Source organism: Cataglyphis hispanica, chromosome 12 (assembly GCF_021464435.1).
Source record: "Cataglyphis hispanica isolate Lineage 1 chromosome 12, ULB_Chis1_1.0, whole genome shotgun sequence".
NCBI lineage: Eukaryota > Metazoa > Arthropoda > Insecta > Hymenoptera > Formicidae > Cataglyphis > Cataglyphis hispanica.
The window spans coordinates 523,269-538,753 of record NC_065965.1 but is presented as its reverse complement, the minus strand read 5'-3'; the positions used below and the strand labels follow the sequence as shown (position 1 = coordinate 538,753).

The window sequence follows — 15,485 nt, the reverse complement described above, 5'->3', positions numbered from 1 at the left end:
TTGTTTTTTTATAGATCCTCATGATATAATCGATTATTAATGATTAATGTAAACTTATTCGCGAGTGCATAAGTTTGATAGTTAATTTTTAAAATAATATAAATAATAATATATAGACATTTTTTAATATAAAAATGGCACAACGAAAATGCTTGACAATAGAGGGGTAAGCTTTTTAAGTCACCGTATTTGTTATATTTAGATATATAAAAATACAAAGACAATGATCGGATTATTGCAGATTTACGTTAGAAAATATGTTCGCAATGGAGCTAGGAAAGTACCAAGACATTGCCCAAGATATTGTGACACAAGCCGTAAAGGAGCTTGCGATAGAAAGAGGCGTAAAAGAATTAGCGGAAGTATGGAAATCTATGGAATTCAACGTCGTGAAACATTATAAAGGTATTATTTAGAAAAGAAACTTTTTATGTTCACGATTATTATATATTATTTTATATAAGTACAAATAAATTATATATTATGACAACTACAAATATAAGCGTGCCAAATCCTACAATCGTTGATTACATTTATCAGGTACGGAAGATCGTGGCTTTATTCTTGGACCACTCGACGAATTGAATCTCATACTCGAGGACAACATGCTGACCGTGCACAGCATGGCGGCTTCGCAATTTATTGGACCGTTTCTGAGCTCCGTTCAGAAATGGGAACGGACGATGCATACGATTTCCGAAGTTCTGGAGGTGTGGACGGAACTGCAGCGGAAGTGGTTATATCTCGAGGGCATCTTCGTGGGCGGCGACATCCGGTTTCAGCTACCGGATGAAACGAAAAAATTTGATGACATTGATCAAGCCTTCAAGAAAATCATGTCTGATACATCGAAGAGACGCAACGTCATGGAATGTTGCACGATTTATGGTATTTATGAAATTTACGCATGTTCACACAAATTAATTATACAGGGTGTTCCATTTTAAAAATTCCACCCTCATAACTTTTCAGGATCAACGTTTGAAGGAAAACGATTCGGATAAAAGTTGTAGGGAACAAAGGGGGCTATCTAATAGTGACCTTGGATTTGACATTTAAAGGTCATTTGAATGTCAACTTCCGTTTTTTAAATGGAAATCCCCATTTTTTATTGCATATTCTTGTAGCTTATCTCGAGAGCTTTTCAAAATACTATAATAAAGTATTTTTTTATTAAGAATTTTTTGAGTTACTTTGTATCTTAGTCTGACATATTTTGGTATAAGATATAAAATATCTCGAAAATTATTTAATGTTCGATAATTGTATCGTAATATTTTTATGTACAGAATAATGAGGTGAATCAAATGATGTACAGAAAATAATTGTTTTTAAAAAAAAGTATGCAATTATTTGCAATATATTTTTTTATAACTTTTTTTATAATTATTTATTTTTTCTTTACACCATTTGATTTATCTTATTATTCTATACATAAAAGTATTACGATACAATTATCGAATACTAAATAATTTTCGAGATATTTTATATTTTATACTAAAATATGTCAGACTAAGATACAAAATAACTCAAAAAATTCTTAATGAAAAAATATTTTATTATAACGTTTTGAAAATCTCTCGAGATAAACTACAAGAATATGCAATAAAAAATGGAGATTTCTATTTAAAAAATGGAAGTTGACCTTCAAATGACTTTGAAAATGACCTTTAATGTCAAATCCAAGGTCACTATTAGATAGCCGTCTTTGTTCCCTACAACTTTTATTTATATTCCGAGTCGTTTTCCTTTAAACGTCCTGAAAAGTTATGAGGGTGGAACTTTTAAAATGAGACACCCTGTATATTAAATTAAATTAACTTAAATTAATTAAAATAATTAAATTAAATTAACATAAATTGAAAAAAATTAGATAGATTATGTACTAAACTTATATGTACCTATAACTGTGTTTAGGCCGAAAAGATGAATTCGAAGCTATGATAGCGGCTCTTGAGAAGTGTCAAAAATCCCTTAAGGAATACCTGTGTAATAAACGCATTATATTTCCAAGATTTAACTTTATTAGCGACGATGAACTGCTGACCATTCTTGGCAACAGTAATCCCGCTGTCATCCAGGAGCACGTTGGAAAGATGTTTGATAATCTTGATAAATTCAAACTAGTACCTGATAACGCAGACAGATTGATAGTAACGGCTCTTATATCTTGCGAGAGAGAAGTTATGGAATTTAGGAATCCCGTAGATACGGAATATACCATTGAAATCTGGATGGGTCTTGCTCTCGAGGAAATGAAGAAATCAAATCGATATTTGACAAAGAAAGCGGTCTACAATTACGGCAAGGTTTACGTTAAATTATTACACATTATTTTTATTTATTTGCACAGATTTTGTGAAAAACGTTAATTATAAATAATTATAAATGCAGGTACGAAAAGCAAGAACAGAGTGGATACTTGAGTTTCAAGGAATGATGGTTATCACGGCCAATCAAATATGGTGGACCGCAGAAGTCGAAAATGTTTTCGATAAGATATCCCAAGGGAAGAAACGTGCTATGAAGGAGGTAATGTAAAAAATTTGTAAGTAAAATTTTTGTACCTTTGAACAAAAGAATATATTTCTTTTTTACGCATAGTATTTACAACAACTCAACGATCAATTAGACGAAGTGGTGACACTGATGGGCAGCGATATACTTACGAACAATGATAGAAAGAAGATTGACATGGTTCTAACTATCGATGTGCACATTCGTGACATTATCGAGATTTTTGTTAGGGACAGCATTATAGAACCCACGGAATTTGAATGGGAAAGCCAATTAAGGTGATTTATCGTTTCGCAGTAAAATAATTGTAGTCTCCGGTCCACCATATGAATATATTAAAATTTAAATAAAGATTATTAAAAATTAATATAAATATATGTCGTATTCTTTATTCATAAATAAAACATAATCAAAACATTATTTTTTACGTAATGATTTTGCTTAAATTATTCTTATTATACGTGCAGATTTTACTGGGTTCATGATCTGGACAATATCTGGGCGAACCAATGTACAGGCACTTTCGAATACGGTTACGAGTACATGGGCCTAAATGGCAGATTGGTTATTACACCTCTGACAGACAGGATATATCTCACGATCACGCAAGCTCTCTCGATGCACTTAGGCGGTGCTCCAGCGGGTATATAAAGCGCACGCACAATTGCGAATTTCTCGAGCATGAACCAAATATAATGATTATTCATTTATTCCAAACGCAGCTAAATTTGTCGGAATAAAAAAAAATAAATTTAAAATCATGGTTAAAAAATACAAAAATAGAAAAAGGACAAATAAAACATCGAAGAATTTTCAAAAATTTTAACACAAGTTTAATATTTTTAAATTGCATTTCATGCACTTTTTAAATACATAATTTTATGTTAATAAGTATCTTAATTTTTATCTCTAAGGTCCTGCTGGAACCGGCAAGACTGAGACAGTCAAGGATTTAGCAAAAGCCCTGGGTCTCTTATGTATTGTTACTAATTGCGGAGAAGGAATGGATTATATCGCGATTGGCAAGACTCTAGGTGGTCTGGCTCAATGCGGAGCATGGGGTTGCTTCGACGAATTCAATCGCATTGATAGCTCTGTCCTCTCAGTTATTTCGACCCAGTTGCAAACTATACGCTCGGCGCTACAAGTTAAAGCTCAAAGATTTACGGTACACTCACATGGATATTGAAAGCATGAAGTGCCGAAAATAATACAGACCTAAGTCGTAATTATAAAAGAGTTGTTTGTAAGTTAGTGAAATAATTTTAAAAAAGAGAACCGTTCTGAGAAATGTAGTTACTCTAATATTATAAAATTATTCAAAAATAATCAAAAATATACAGGGTGTCCTAGACCACTCGTACACCTCTTTTCTTTCAAAAACTAAGCATTTTAGAGAAAAACGTTTTGAACAAAAATTGTATGGTTTTGAGGGGAACATAAGATGGTGTCATTGGTTTGACCTTGGATGGCATCGTTAAGGTCAAGTCAAGGACACATTTAATTTCTTAAATGGAATCCCTTATTTTTTATTGCATATTCTTATAGCTTATGTCGAGAGACTTTCAAAACACTATAATAAAATATTTTTTTATTGAGAATTTTTTGAGTTATTTTGTATCTTAATCTGACCTATTTTACAAAATATAAAATATCTCAAAAATTATTTAGTGTAATAATTGTATCGTAATACTTTTATGCACAGAATAATAAGATGAATCAAATAGTGTAAAGAAAAAAATAAATAATTGTTATAAAAAAATATATTGCAAATAATTTTTTTAAAAGCAATTATTTTCTGTATACCATTTGATTCATCTTATTATTCTGTACATAAAAGTATTACGATACAATTATCAAAAACTAAATAATTTTCAAGATATTTTATATTTTATATTAAAATATGTGAGATTAAGATACAAAATAACTCAAAACATTCTTAATGAAAAAATACTTTATTATAGTGTTTTGAAAAGCTCTCGAAATAAGCTATACGAATATAAAATAAAAAATGGAAGTTTCTATTTAAGAAATTAAAGGTGTCCTTGATTTGACCTTAACGATGCCTTTCAAGGTCAAACCAATGACACCATCTTATTTTCCCCTTAAAATCATACAATTTTTGTTTGTGCAAAACGTTTTTCTCTAAAATGCTTAGTTTTTGAAAGAAAAGGGGTGTACGGGTTTAGGACATCCTGTATAATTTGTAGTTATTTCAAATTTCATTTTTACTTTCCTCGAAAAATTTTATTTAAATCCATATATTTTATTCTCAGCCTTTTAGGTATATATTTGTAATTATATTAATTTCTTAATTTTTTATTATATTAATAAATATAAATTTTATTTCTATTACGTTTCTACTATATAAAACACAATGTTCTTTGAAAGTTTGAAGGCCAAGACATCATGCTGGACTCAAAGGTAGGAGTATTCATCACCATGAATCCAGGATATGCTGGTCGTACAGAGTTGCCGGAATCTGTCAAGGCCCTCTTCAGACCGGTGGTCTGCATAGTGCCGGACAATGAACTGATATGCCAAATCAAGCTTTTCAGCTCTGGTTTTCTGACAGCGAAGCCGCTCGCTAAGAAAATGACGGTCCTCTACAAGCTCGCGAGCGAACAGCTGAGCAAACAAACGCACTATGACTTCGGCTTGAGAGCTCTCAAATCCGTCCTCAACATGGCTGGCCAGTTGAAAAGAACTTTCAGTGATCTGCCCGAGAACATTGTGCTGATGAGAGCTCTCAGAGACATGAATTTACCTAAGTTCATATACGATGACGTGCCGCTGTTTTTGGGTTTGATTAAGGATCTTTTTCCGGATTTGGATTGTCCCAGAGTACATTACCCTGCCTTTAACGATGCAGTTGAGACAAAACTGCAAGAGCACGGATACATCGTTTTACCTGAGCAAGTAAATACTAATTTCTATGTTTTTATATTCTATGTTTGCCTATAATGTTTTACTATCATAATAAAAAAAGTACAATTTTTCTTATTACAATTTTTTAAATTAATAAATTAAACTAATAATTACAATTAGGTTGACAAAGTCATTCAGTTATACGAAGTGATGATGACCAGACATTCGACGATGCTTATCGGCCCTACCGGCGGTGGTAAGACGGTAGTAATCGAAACACTATGCAAGGCACAGACACATCTCGGTAAACCTACAAAACTGTATATTTTGAATCCCAAGGTAAATGACAATTAATTGTAACAATAATTAATTTTTGCTGTTTTTCTAAAACATCATGTTTCGCAAATTGATCAAGGCTTGCACCGTCATTGAATTGTATGGAATGTTGGAGCCTACGACACGTGATTGGACGGACGGTCTCTTGAGCAATATCTTTCGTGAAATAAACCGACCTTTAGATTCCGGCAAGGATGAACGCAAATATATAGTCTTCGACGGTGATGTCGATGCATTATGGATCGAAAACATGAACTCGGTTATGGATGATAACAAGCTGCTGACTCTGGCTAATCAAGAGAGGATCAAAATGCAGGATCATTGCAGTCTACTCTTCGAGGTAAATAACGCAGATATCGACTGTGTTGCGAGATAATTTTAAGTTTGAAAAGGTTTATCCAGTAGCATGCACAATTATTTTTATGACTATTTTTATATAAAAACAATAGCTATGATTTTTAATTTAGTATAAAGTTAACTTTGAAACAAATTATTGCGAGAATAAAAAACTACATGATTTCTATTATTTTCTAAGTAACTATAATATAATTATTTAATAAAAATAATTTATTTTAAATTATTTTTATTAAATACATATAATAAATCTAAAAAAAATAATTATATGATCTAAACATTTTTATTTGGATAATTATTTGCTTTCTATGTTCAAGGTAGGCGACTTGCAATACGCTTCACCTGCGACAGTGTCGAGAGCAGGTATGGTTTACGTTGACCCAAAGAACCTAGGCTATCAACCATACATGGACAAATGGATACTAGGCAAGAGCAATGCAGACCAAGATTTTCTTCGCGGAATGTGCGAGAAATACGTGCACGGCTCGCTCAAGCTCATTATCGAAGGAATGTTAGGTCTTCAAGCGGTCGAACCGCTTCGGATGATCATACCACAAACTGACCTCAATATGGTAACCAGACTCGCTAATTGATTAATCGACTATTGATTAATCCGTCTTTACAGGCATTCACAATATATAAATCTTTTAGATTCGCAAAAAGCAAAGAAAGAATAAAACTTGTTTCAGGATTTACTGCTTATTATACATACCAATTTTTTTTATCCCATTTAGATAATATGAATGGTATTTTTACTTCAATTTTTCAAGGTAATTCAACTCTGCTACATGTTTGATGGCTTGCTGTCGTTAAAAGACGAGTCGGCGGAAGTCGGCTATAAAAAGTCCACGGAAGTCATTCAAGAGGAAGACAGTTCGCTGATGGCAAAAGAGGAACTCCTGGAGGCTATGTACGTTCAAGCATGTTATTGGTCATTCGGTGCGTCTATTGTAGATGATGCGCGTCCCACATTTGATGAATACATAAAGAAGATTTATGGACTTATGCAAGTCCAAGATACATCTACCAAGATGGCAACCCTTAGTAAGTTCAGTCAAAATTACGAAACAAAAATGATAAATGATAAATTAATTATTATATTTTGATCTTTTTTTTTTGGAAACGTTCATTTTTTTCGTATTATCTTTCAAATTACAAAATAAATGTGCACGTCTGTGTATATGTGTGTTACACCAGGATATATACCCGTATCATTTCCAACTATGTACGATTATGTATTGGATGTCAAGAAAAAAGTTTGGATGGCGTGGAAATGGTTGGTACCGACATATATTCATGATAGACAAAAAACCTTTTCGGATATCCTAGTGCAAACGATCGATACTCTACGTACCACATGGTTGGTGAATCTTATGAGCATTCTGCAGAAACCGGTATTATTGGTCGGGGAAACTGGTACCTCCAAGACGGCTATTATTCATGAGTTTCTGAGAAACTTGCCCCCCGAGAAATACGTGAGTGAGGAAACAATGTTGAAAAAATAAATTTAACATTTTTATTTATATCGCGCATTTTATTTAAATAATATAATATAATAATATTTTCCAATAAAATATCATATATATAAAGTATATAAGATATGTATGTATACGAATATAAAAATTTATTTATAATAATTGATTATATTTAACAACTTGATGCCAAGTAGGAGCAACTTCTAATTAACTTCTCGTCAAGAACCACTTCGATGGATGTGCAAAACAATATTGAATCGGTAGTGGAGAAAAGATCGAGAGAAGTATTTGGACCACCGCCCGGAAAAAAATTAATCGTCTTCATCGACGACATGAACATGCCAATGGTAGATAGTTATGGAACCCAACAACCTATCGCGCTCCTTAAATTGCTGTTCGAAAGAGGTGGCTTTTACGATCGCGGACGCGATTTAAATTGGAAATATATGAAAGACATTTGTGAGTATTGTCATAATATCCCGAAAATAATATTGCTTTTTTTCGCAATTTTGAGCCAATTTTTTTTCGGCAATTTAATGAATGTTATTTTTTTCATTATTTTATTCCATACAGCACAGAATGTTGCAGCAACATTGTAACATTGTAACAACATTGCAATAATGTTGCAATGTTCTGTGTTGTATTAAACAATTGATATTTTTACGATACGCTACGTAATTAATTATGCAATACTTGAACTATGTTAATATATCTTTTTACTTTGATAGATTATTTAGCTGCCATGGGAGAACCCGGTGGAGGCAGGAACGAAGTCGATCCGCGATTTATCTCGATGTTCGCAGTTTACAACGTGACTATCCCATCGAGCGAGACTCTCAATTATATTTACACGAGTATTCTATCTGGTCACTTGCAAACATTTTCTGAGGAAATTCAATCTATCGCAAATAGACTCGTACAATTGATGTTGGAAATTTACGAGGTAATTTTGCGACAAATATGCAAGGCCAGTGTCACATGATGTATGTTTTTTTGCATGATTAGCTGCATACTATCTTGTACGCTGCTGTGCTTGCATTTGTGCATGCCAGAGAACTCGATGTATTCAGCGCAGCAGGCTAGCTTGTATGATTTCTAAGTTCATTCCGATGCATTATTTCGTGCTTGATTTCTTGCATGCACCAATCAGCGTGTCGGAAATATTTCATTCAAAACTATCTTCATTGCTGATGTGTCAAATAAATTTTGACATTTGTCAGAATATTAATATTGTACAATTAACTCCCGGATATAATTTCGCTCAAGCCGCGAATCTTTTATAAATGTTTTATTTAACCTAGCAAAACCTATCAACCAACTACGTTTAACGTTTTCTTTTGTTTGATGTTTTTATACAATGCTCCATACAGCGAACTTACTTCGTGTGACGTCTTTATACAACAAATCAAGCAACGTACACTTCATCAAAATTTATTTAAGATATAGGCTAATGATTTGATCAGTCCTATTGCTTCTGATCAGGCGTGATAACTTTTCCCATATATTAAATATATAAAATACTGTTAAATAGCCACAAGCAATAGAACTGACCAAATCATCAGTCTGCACTTGTAATAGCGTCCGAACTGCACCATGCTGACGCGCTCGGTCCTAAAACAGTCTATACCTTGAAAACTAAATCTGCCCATTTTAATCCTGGGCTCATTTTAAAAGAGAAGATTTTTAATTTTTTTTAAATTTTTTTCAAAAAAATATCAAAGATGTCCAAATTTGAGAAAAACCGATTTTTATTTGTTTCTTCTTTTTTAAAATTTATTTAAAAATCTTAAATAAATTTTGGCTTAAAAGAAAATGATTTTATAAGATTAAAGAGCGTGATCTTTCAAAACTACTATCTTCAAAATCGGAGTAATCTATTGAAACTTATCGGCGTTTGAAATTTGACACGACTGCCCAAATGATAAAAATTCAAGCTCCTGTTAATAGACAGCCCGTTGTTCGCGGATCAAAAAGTTTGGGCAACGATTTTACTTTTGACAAAATTACAATTTGTATAAATTTTAGCATGATCGGAAAACTTTGAAAATTTGGATAGATTCATTTCATAAATAATGCTTCATATACAATATTTATTATATTTAATAAAGTATCAACAACATGTTATTTAGACAGTTAGAAAAGAGTTACTACCAACACCGTCCAAATTCCATTACATTTTCAACATGCGTGATCTTTCGAGGATCACGGCTGGACTTCTTCAGAGTCATCCTAATTTCTATCCAGGCGTAAAACAATTTGTTAGATTATGGAGAAACGAGGTCACCAGAGTCATGTGCGATCGTCTCATTAGCGTTCAAGTAATAAGCCTTATATTTTATCTTTTCGTTGGTTAAAACTTCATTTATAAATAATTCCGTCGTTCTAGGACGAGAATTTCGTCATCGATCAATTGATAGATAAAATACAGAATTATTGGGAATTAGAGCCAGAAGTGATTCAGTACAGCTTACGAGATCCGATGCTCTACGGAGATTTCAGAAACGCGTGCAACGAGGATGAGCTTAGATTTTACGAGGATCTGCTAGACTACGAGGCGGTTTACAATTTATTCCTGGAAGTTCGTTCTTTTGCTTTGAATTTAATCGATGTCTTTTTTCATTATCTTTTTGCATATATCACTTTGTAATGCAATTCGCTGATTGCAACATTAAGCATATAAAAACAGATCTTGAAAAACGCTATTTACAGATTTTCGATGAGTACAACGAGAGGCTCAGAACCAAGCTACATATGGTCCTCTTTAACGACGCGCTTGAGCACCTTACCAGAGTGCACCGTGCACTCCGAATGCACCGTGGCCACGTGCTTGTTATCGGTGCCGGTGGCAGCGGTAAGAAGTCTGTGATAAAGCTAGCATCCTTCGCTGCCAATTATCAGCTCTTCCAAATCGTCTTGAGTCGCGGTTACAACGAAGCAATGTTCCGCGAAGACATGAAGAACCTGTACAACATAGTCGGCGTAGAGGATAAAAGGGTTGTATTTATGTTTACGTCCGCCGACATTAAGAATGAAAGCTTTCTCGAGCTGGTAAACAACATGTTGGCGATAAACTCCGTGCCGGCTCTCTTCAACGAGGAAGAGAGAGATGCGATTGTCTCTTCCTGCAGAGAAGCAGCGGCTAAAGCGGGCTACGATATTTCAAAGTGATCTTAATGTCCTTTCATCTATTCTGGAATTTTCAATTCAAACATATGCGTAATTTATTCTTGATTCTAGAAAGAGCGTTTGGTCGTACTTCGTTAAGACGTGCATCACCAATTTGCGAATAGCGCTGGCAATGAGTCCATCGGGCGACGCTTTGCGAACACGATGCCGCAATTATCCGGGCTTGATCAACAACACTACCATAGATTGGATGTTTCCGTGGCCGCAAGAGGCCTTGATCGCTGTTGCAAACGTTCTTCTCAGAGATGTAAGCGATCGCATGTACAGGGTGTCCTAGACCACCCGTACACCCCTTTTCTTTCAAAAACTAAGCATTTTAGAGAAAAACGTTTTTAATAAAAATTGTTTTGAAGGGAACATAAGATGATGTCATTGGTTTGACCTTGGATGGCATCGTTAAGGTCAAGTCAAGGACACCTTTAGTTTCTTAACTGGAATTCCCTATTTTTTATAGAATATTCTTATAACCTATGTCGATAGCTTTACAAAACACTATAATAAAATATTTTTTCATTAACAGGTGTACAGAAAATAATTGTTTTTAAAAAAAAGTATGCAATTATTTGCAATATATTTTTTATAACAATTATTTATTTTTTCTTTACCCTATTTGACCTTACTTATAAGATCGTCTTTCGATACTTATATAACCCCTTACACAATTTTTGTTCAAAACGTTTTTCTCTAAAATGCTTAGTTTTTGAAAGAAAATGGGTGTACGGGTAGTCTAGGATACCCTGTATAAATGAAGAAACATTCAACAAAATGAAAAACTTTTTTTCAGAATCCGATGGTGCCGGAGGAATACAGAGAGATGATTGTAAATCACATTGTGTACGTACACACATCCGTATTGCAATACGTGGTGGATTTTGCGACAAAACTGAAAAGACGAAATTACGTCACGCCGAGGCATTTCCTAGATTTCATCAATACTTACCTCAAATTACTGACGGAGAAGAAGAACTTCATAAATTCTCACTGCATGCGTCTTTCCGGAGGTAGCTGCTTCATTTTATTACAAATTATTTTTCTCTCTTTATTTTATATGTATTATATCTCTTTATTTTATTATATATTTTTTCTTTAATAATGTAATCTAATAAATTTAATAAACTAAGTCTCTTTCCAAGTTTAATCAAAGGAAATTATTTTTCATATCTCTTGAAATTAAAAAATTTAAAAAATACACAATTTTATATCGAATAGATTTTCCAATGAATATTTCTGTCAGGATTGCAAAAAATCGCGGAGGCTTCGATGACTCTGATTGAACTGAACAAAGTTCTGGCCGTGCAAAGGGTCAAAGTGGCTGACCAGACGAAGAATTGTGAGCGGTTACTCGCGACCATCGGCGAAAGTGCGGATATGGCGATGGAGAAGAAGAGACTGAGCGAAGAGAAAAAGAAGGAAATCGAGGACAAGAAAAAGATAATCACCAAGGAGGAAACGGAGGCCAAGCAGGCATTAGCAGAGGCCCAACCGGCTCTTGATGCGGCTAGACTCGCATTGAGCGAACTCGATAAAGCCGACATCACGGAGATAAGGTGATTATCATGCGGAATCAATTTAAAAAAAAAAAACAAATACTCTTATACCAAGGTATTTAATATTGAATTGGAAAAGTTTGAAGCGAGAAAGACTCTTAAGTAACAGAGACACGTACAATCGAACTTGAAACTCGCTAAAGAATTGACGATGGTAATTCAGATCTTTCGCCACTCCGCCCGAACCGGTGCAGATCGTTTCGGAATGCGTCGCGATGCTTCGTGGGGTCAAGGATGTATCCTGGAAAACAGCGAAGGGGATGATGAGTGATCCGGGATTTTTGAAAAGCTTGCAGGAGATGAACGTCGACCAGATCACTCTGAAACAACAGCAAGCGGTACGGACGCACTTGAAAAAGACGGACAAACTGGATCAAATGCAGATCATCAGCAAAGCGGGATATGGCTTATATAAATTTGTTCTAGCCGTTCTGGATTATTGCTCTGTTTATAAGGAGGTACTCATCTAATTTCGTAAGCTTTAATCGATTTAATTTCTTAAAACGTTGATTTAATTCTGATCTTTCCTCTTACTCGTCGTCATTGAATGGTTCATCTTTTATATACAAATATATATATATATATATATATATATATATATATATATATTATAAGTTCTAATTTTTTAAATTTTAGATACATTCTGACTCTAGTAAATTTTAATCCACTGTTTTAGGTAAAGCCAAAGATGGATAGAGTCCAGATACTCGAAACAGAATCCGAGAAAACCAGACGTGCATTAGAAAAGGAAGAACGAGAATTAAAACGATTAGAGAAAACGATTGAGGAACTGAATGCGAAATACGACATAGCGATGACCAAGCGGCAGAAACTACAGGACGAAACAGACCTGCTGCAACGACGATTGCTGGCCGCCGATAAGCTCATCTCCGGACTGTCTTCCGAGAATGAACGTTGGCAGAAGGATCTAGCGGTTCTGCAGGACGATATGGAGAAGATAACGGGAAACTGCTTGTTCGGAGCGGCATTCCTCGCTTATAGCGGCCCGTTTTCCTACGAATTCAGAAATGAAATGTACAGTGATTGGCAGAAGAGCATCTTGGAGAAAGAGCTACCTTTGTCGAAGCCCTTTAAGCTCGAAACTCAATTGAGCGACGACGTTGAAATCAGCACGTAAATAAAAGAGCATTTATTTGTGAAGTAAATGCATCTACATTAATTAAAGAACATATTATTAATTTAGTCTTGTTATTTAAAGTTTTCATCATATATTATGTTATTTAATCAAGTTATCATCATATACATATTAACGTGGATCAAAATTAAAATTTTAAAAATACTATTAAACTTCAAATTAACAATATAAAAGAAGAATAATAATATTGTTCGCTGATGTAGTTACTTTATTTTATTTAATAGAGATATATTTGCGTATAAACTTTAGCTGAAAAAAATCGCGTGATGAATGTTGCGTCTCTCTAATATTTAATGCAAATTCAAGATGGAACTCGGAAGGTCTTCCACCAGACGAATTGTCCGTACAAAACGGCATATTGACCATGAAAGCATCCAGATTTCCGTTTTGCATCGATCCACAGCAACAAGCGCTGAATTGGATCAAGAAGAAAGAGGAGAAGAAGAATTTAAAAATCATTTCCTTCATGGACGCGGACTTCTTGAAGCAAGTGGAACTGGCGATCAAGTATGGTTCACCAGTGCTTCTTCAGGTTGTTGACCAGGAGATTGATCCCATCTTGGATAACGTCTTATCAAAAAATATTCAAAGTACGACATTAAAAAGAATAATCGCAATTCACTGAAATACAGAAAGTAATTTGATTTTATCCAATTAAATTTGTTTTTTGTTGCAGCCGCTGCAGGACGAACTTTTGTCATTATCGGTGATAAGGAGGTGGATTATGATCCAAGATTTCGTATGTATTTAACAACCAAAATGACCAATCCAATGTTGGATCCCGCCTTGTATGCCAAAGCAGTTGTTATCAATTATATGGTTACCACAGCAGTGAGTTAAATTTAATTAATTATGTAACATTTATGTTATTAATATCAGTTAATAATTATATTATAACTACATATTTGTGTTGTAATTATTATATTATAATTTTGTATTAAATTCAGAGATAAAATAGAATATATTTCTATAGCTTTTAAAAGATTATCGGTATTTCAATATCAAATTTTATACAATAAAATCTTCTAAGACACATCTCTTTAGGGTTTGGAGAACCAACTTTTATCAGTCGTCGTGAGAACCGAAAGACCGGACGTCGAAGAGCAACGGGAAACGTTGATCCTGGAAACGAGTGAGAACAAAAATTTGGTGCAACAATTGGAAGACAGTCTCCTGCGCGAAATCGCCGCGGATCAAGGTAACATGGTGGACAATATCGATCTGATCGAGACTCTGGATAACATCAAGTCCAGAGCCAATGAAGTGATGACGAAGCTATTCCTCGCGGAAGTCACTTCGGCCGATATAGACAAACTTCGTGAAGGTTATCGTCCGGTGGCGGAACGAGGCGCTATTCTGTTCTCCGCGCTGGCCGATATGGCTACCGTGAACACCATGTATCAGTATTCTCTGATCAGCTACGTCGAAGTGTTTATCCACTCGCTTAAGAGATCGCTGCCGGATCCAGTGCTCGTCAAGCGATTGCAGAACATCATTCCGACATTGACAAAGAACGTCTATGATTACGGCTGTATCGGCATCTTTGAGCGGCACAAATTGCTCTTTTCTTTGCAAATTTGTATGAAAATAGAAAAAAGTGTGGGCAACATAAACCAGAAGCAGCTAGATTTCTTCATCAAAGGTAGCATTGTTTTGGAGAAATCATCTCGAGTGAATCCCACCAGATGGCTGCCGCAATCGGGCTGGGAGGACATTCTCAAGCTAGCGAGCGATTTTCCGGACAAATTTGAACAGCTTCCAGAAGAGCTGCGAGATTACGAAAACGAATGGAAACATGTAAACATTCCGAATGGCATTTATCCAAACAACTTAATTTTATTTTGCAGCTAAATAATAAGAATTAATCATTATTATATACAAACAGAATCTTTTATTAAAAAATTCAATATTATAAAAATATTTAATGTATTTTCAAAATTTTAAAAACACAAAAAAGTTTGAATAATTATCTTTTTTAATTCAAACAAAAACACTTGCACTAAATAAAAATCCTCTTGAATTATGTGATAATTAATAGACTAATTG

General features: G+C 34.3%; 1 protein-coding gene across 1 annotated transcript in view; it reads left to right on the top strand.

Moving 5' to 3' along the window:
- The window catches only part of LOC126853581 (dynein axonemal heavy chain 10), a 29,613-nt gene that overhangs the window by 9,174 nt on the left and 4,954 nt on the right, over positions 1–15,485 (top strand). Inside the window, exons 17-42 of the mRNA XM_050599430.1 lie at positions 242–405; positions 541–888; positions 1,918–2,309; positions 2,395–2,532; positions 2,605–2,795; positions 2,985–3,160; positions 3,432–3,685; positions 4,909–5,436; positions 5,566–5,724; positions 5,801–6,061; positions 6,393–6,647; positions 6,846–7,119; positions 7,273–7,550; positions 7,745–8,009; positions 8,279–8,501; positions 9,688–9,868; positions 9,937–10,128; positions 10,260–10,714; positions 10,788–10,983; positions 11,521–11,737; positions 11,971–12,283; positions 12,447–12,741; positions 12,960–13,417; positions 13,746–14,029; positions 14,116–14,270; positions 14,484–15,236. Coding sequence (XP_050455387.1) covers positions 242–405; positions 541–888; positions 1,918–2,309; positions 2,395–2,532; positions 2,605–2,795; positions 2,985–3,160; positions 3,432–3,685; positions 4,909–5,436; positions 5,566–5,724; positions 5,801–6,061; positions 6,393–6,647; positions 6,846–7,119; positions 7,273–7,550; positions 7,745–8,009; positions 8,279–8,501; positions 9,688–9,868; positions 9,937–10,128; positions 10,260–10,714; positions 10,788–10,983; positions 11,521–11,737; positions 11,971–12,283; positions 12,447–12,741; positions 12,960–13,417; positions 13,746–14,029; positions 14,116–14,270; positions 14,484–15,236 — 7,405 coding nt within the window. The remainder of the gene's footprint in view (positions 1–241; positions 406–540; positions 889–1,917; positions 2,310–2,394; positions 2,533–2,604; positions 2,796–2,984; positions 3,161–3,431; positions 3,686–4,908; positions 5,437–5,565; positions 5,725–5,800; positions 6,062–6,392; positions 6,648–6,845; positions 7,120–7,272; positions 7,551–7,744; positions 8,010–8,278; positions 8,502–9,687; positions 9,869–9,936; positions 10,129–10,259; positions 10,715–10,787; positions 10,984–11,520; positions 11,738–11,970; positions 12,284–12,446; positions 12,742–12,959; positions 13,418–13,745; positions 14,030–14,115; positions 14,271–14,483; positions 15,237–15,485) is intronic.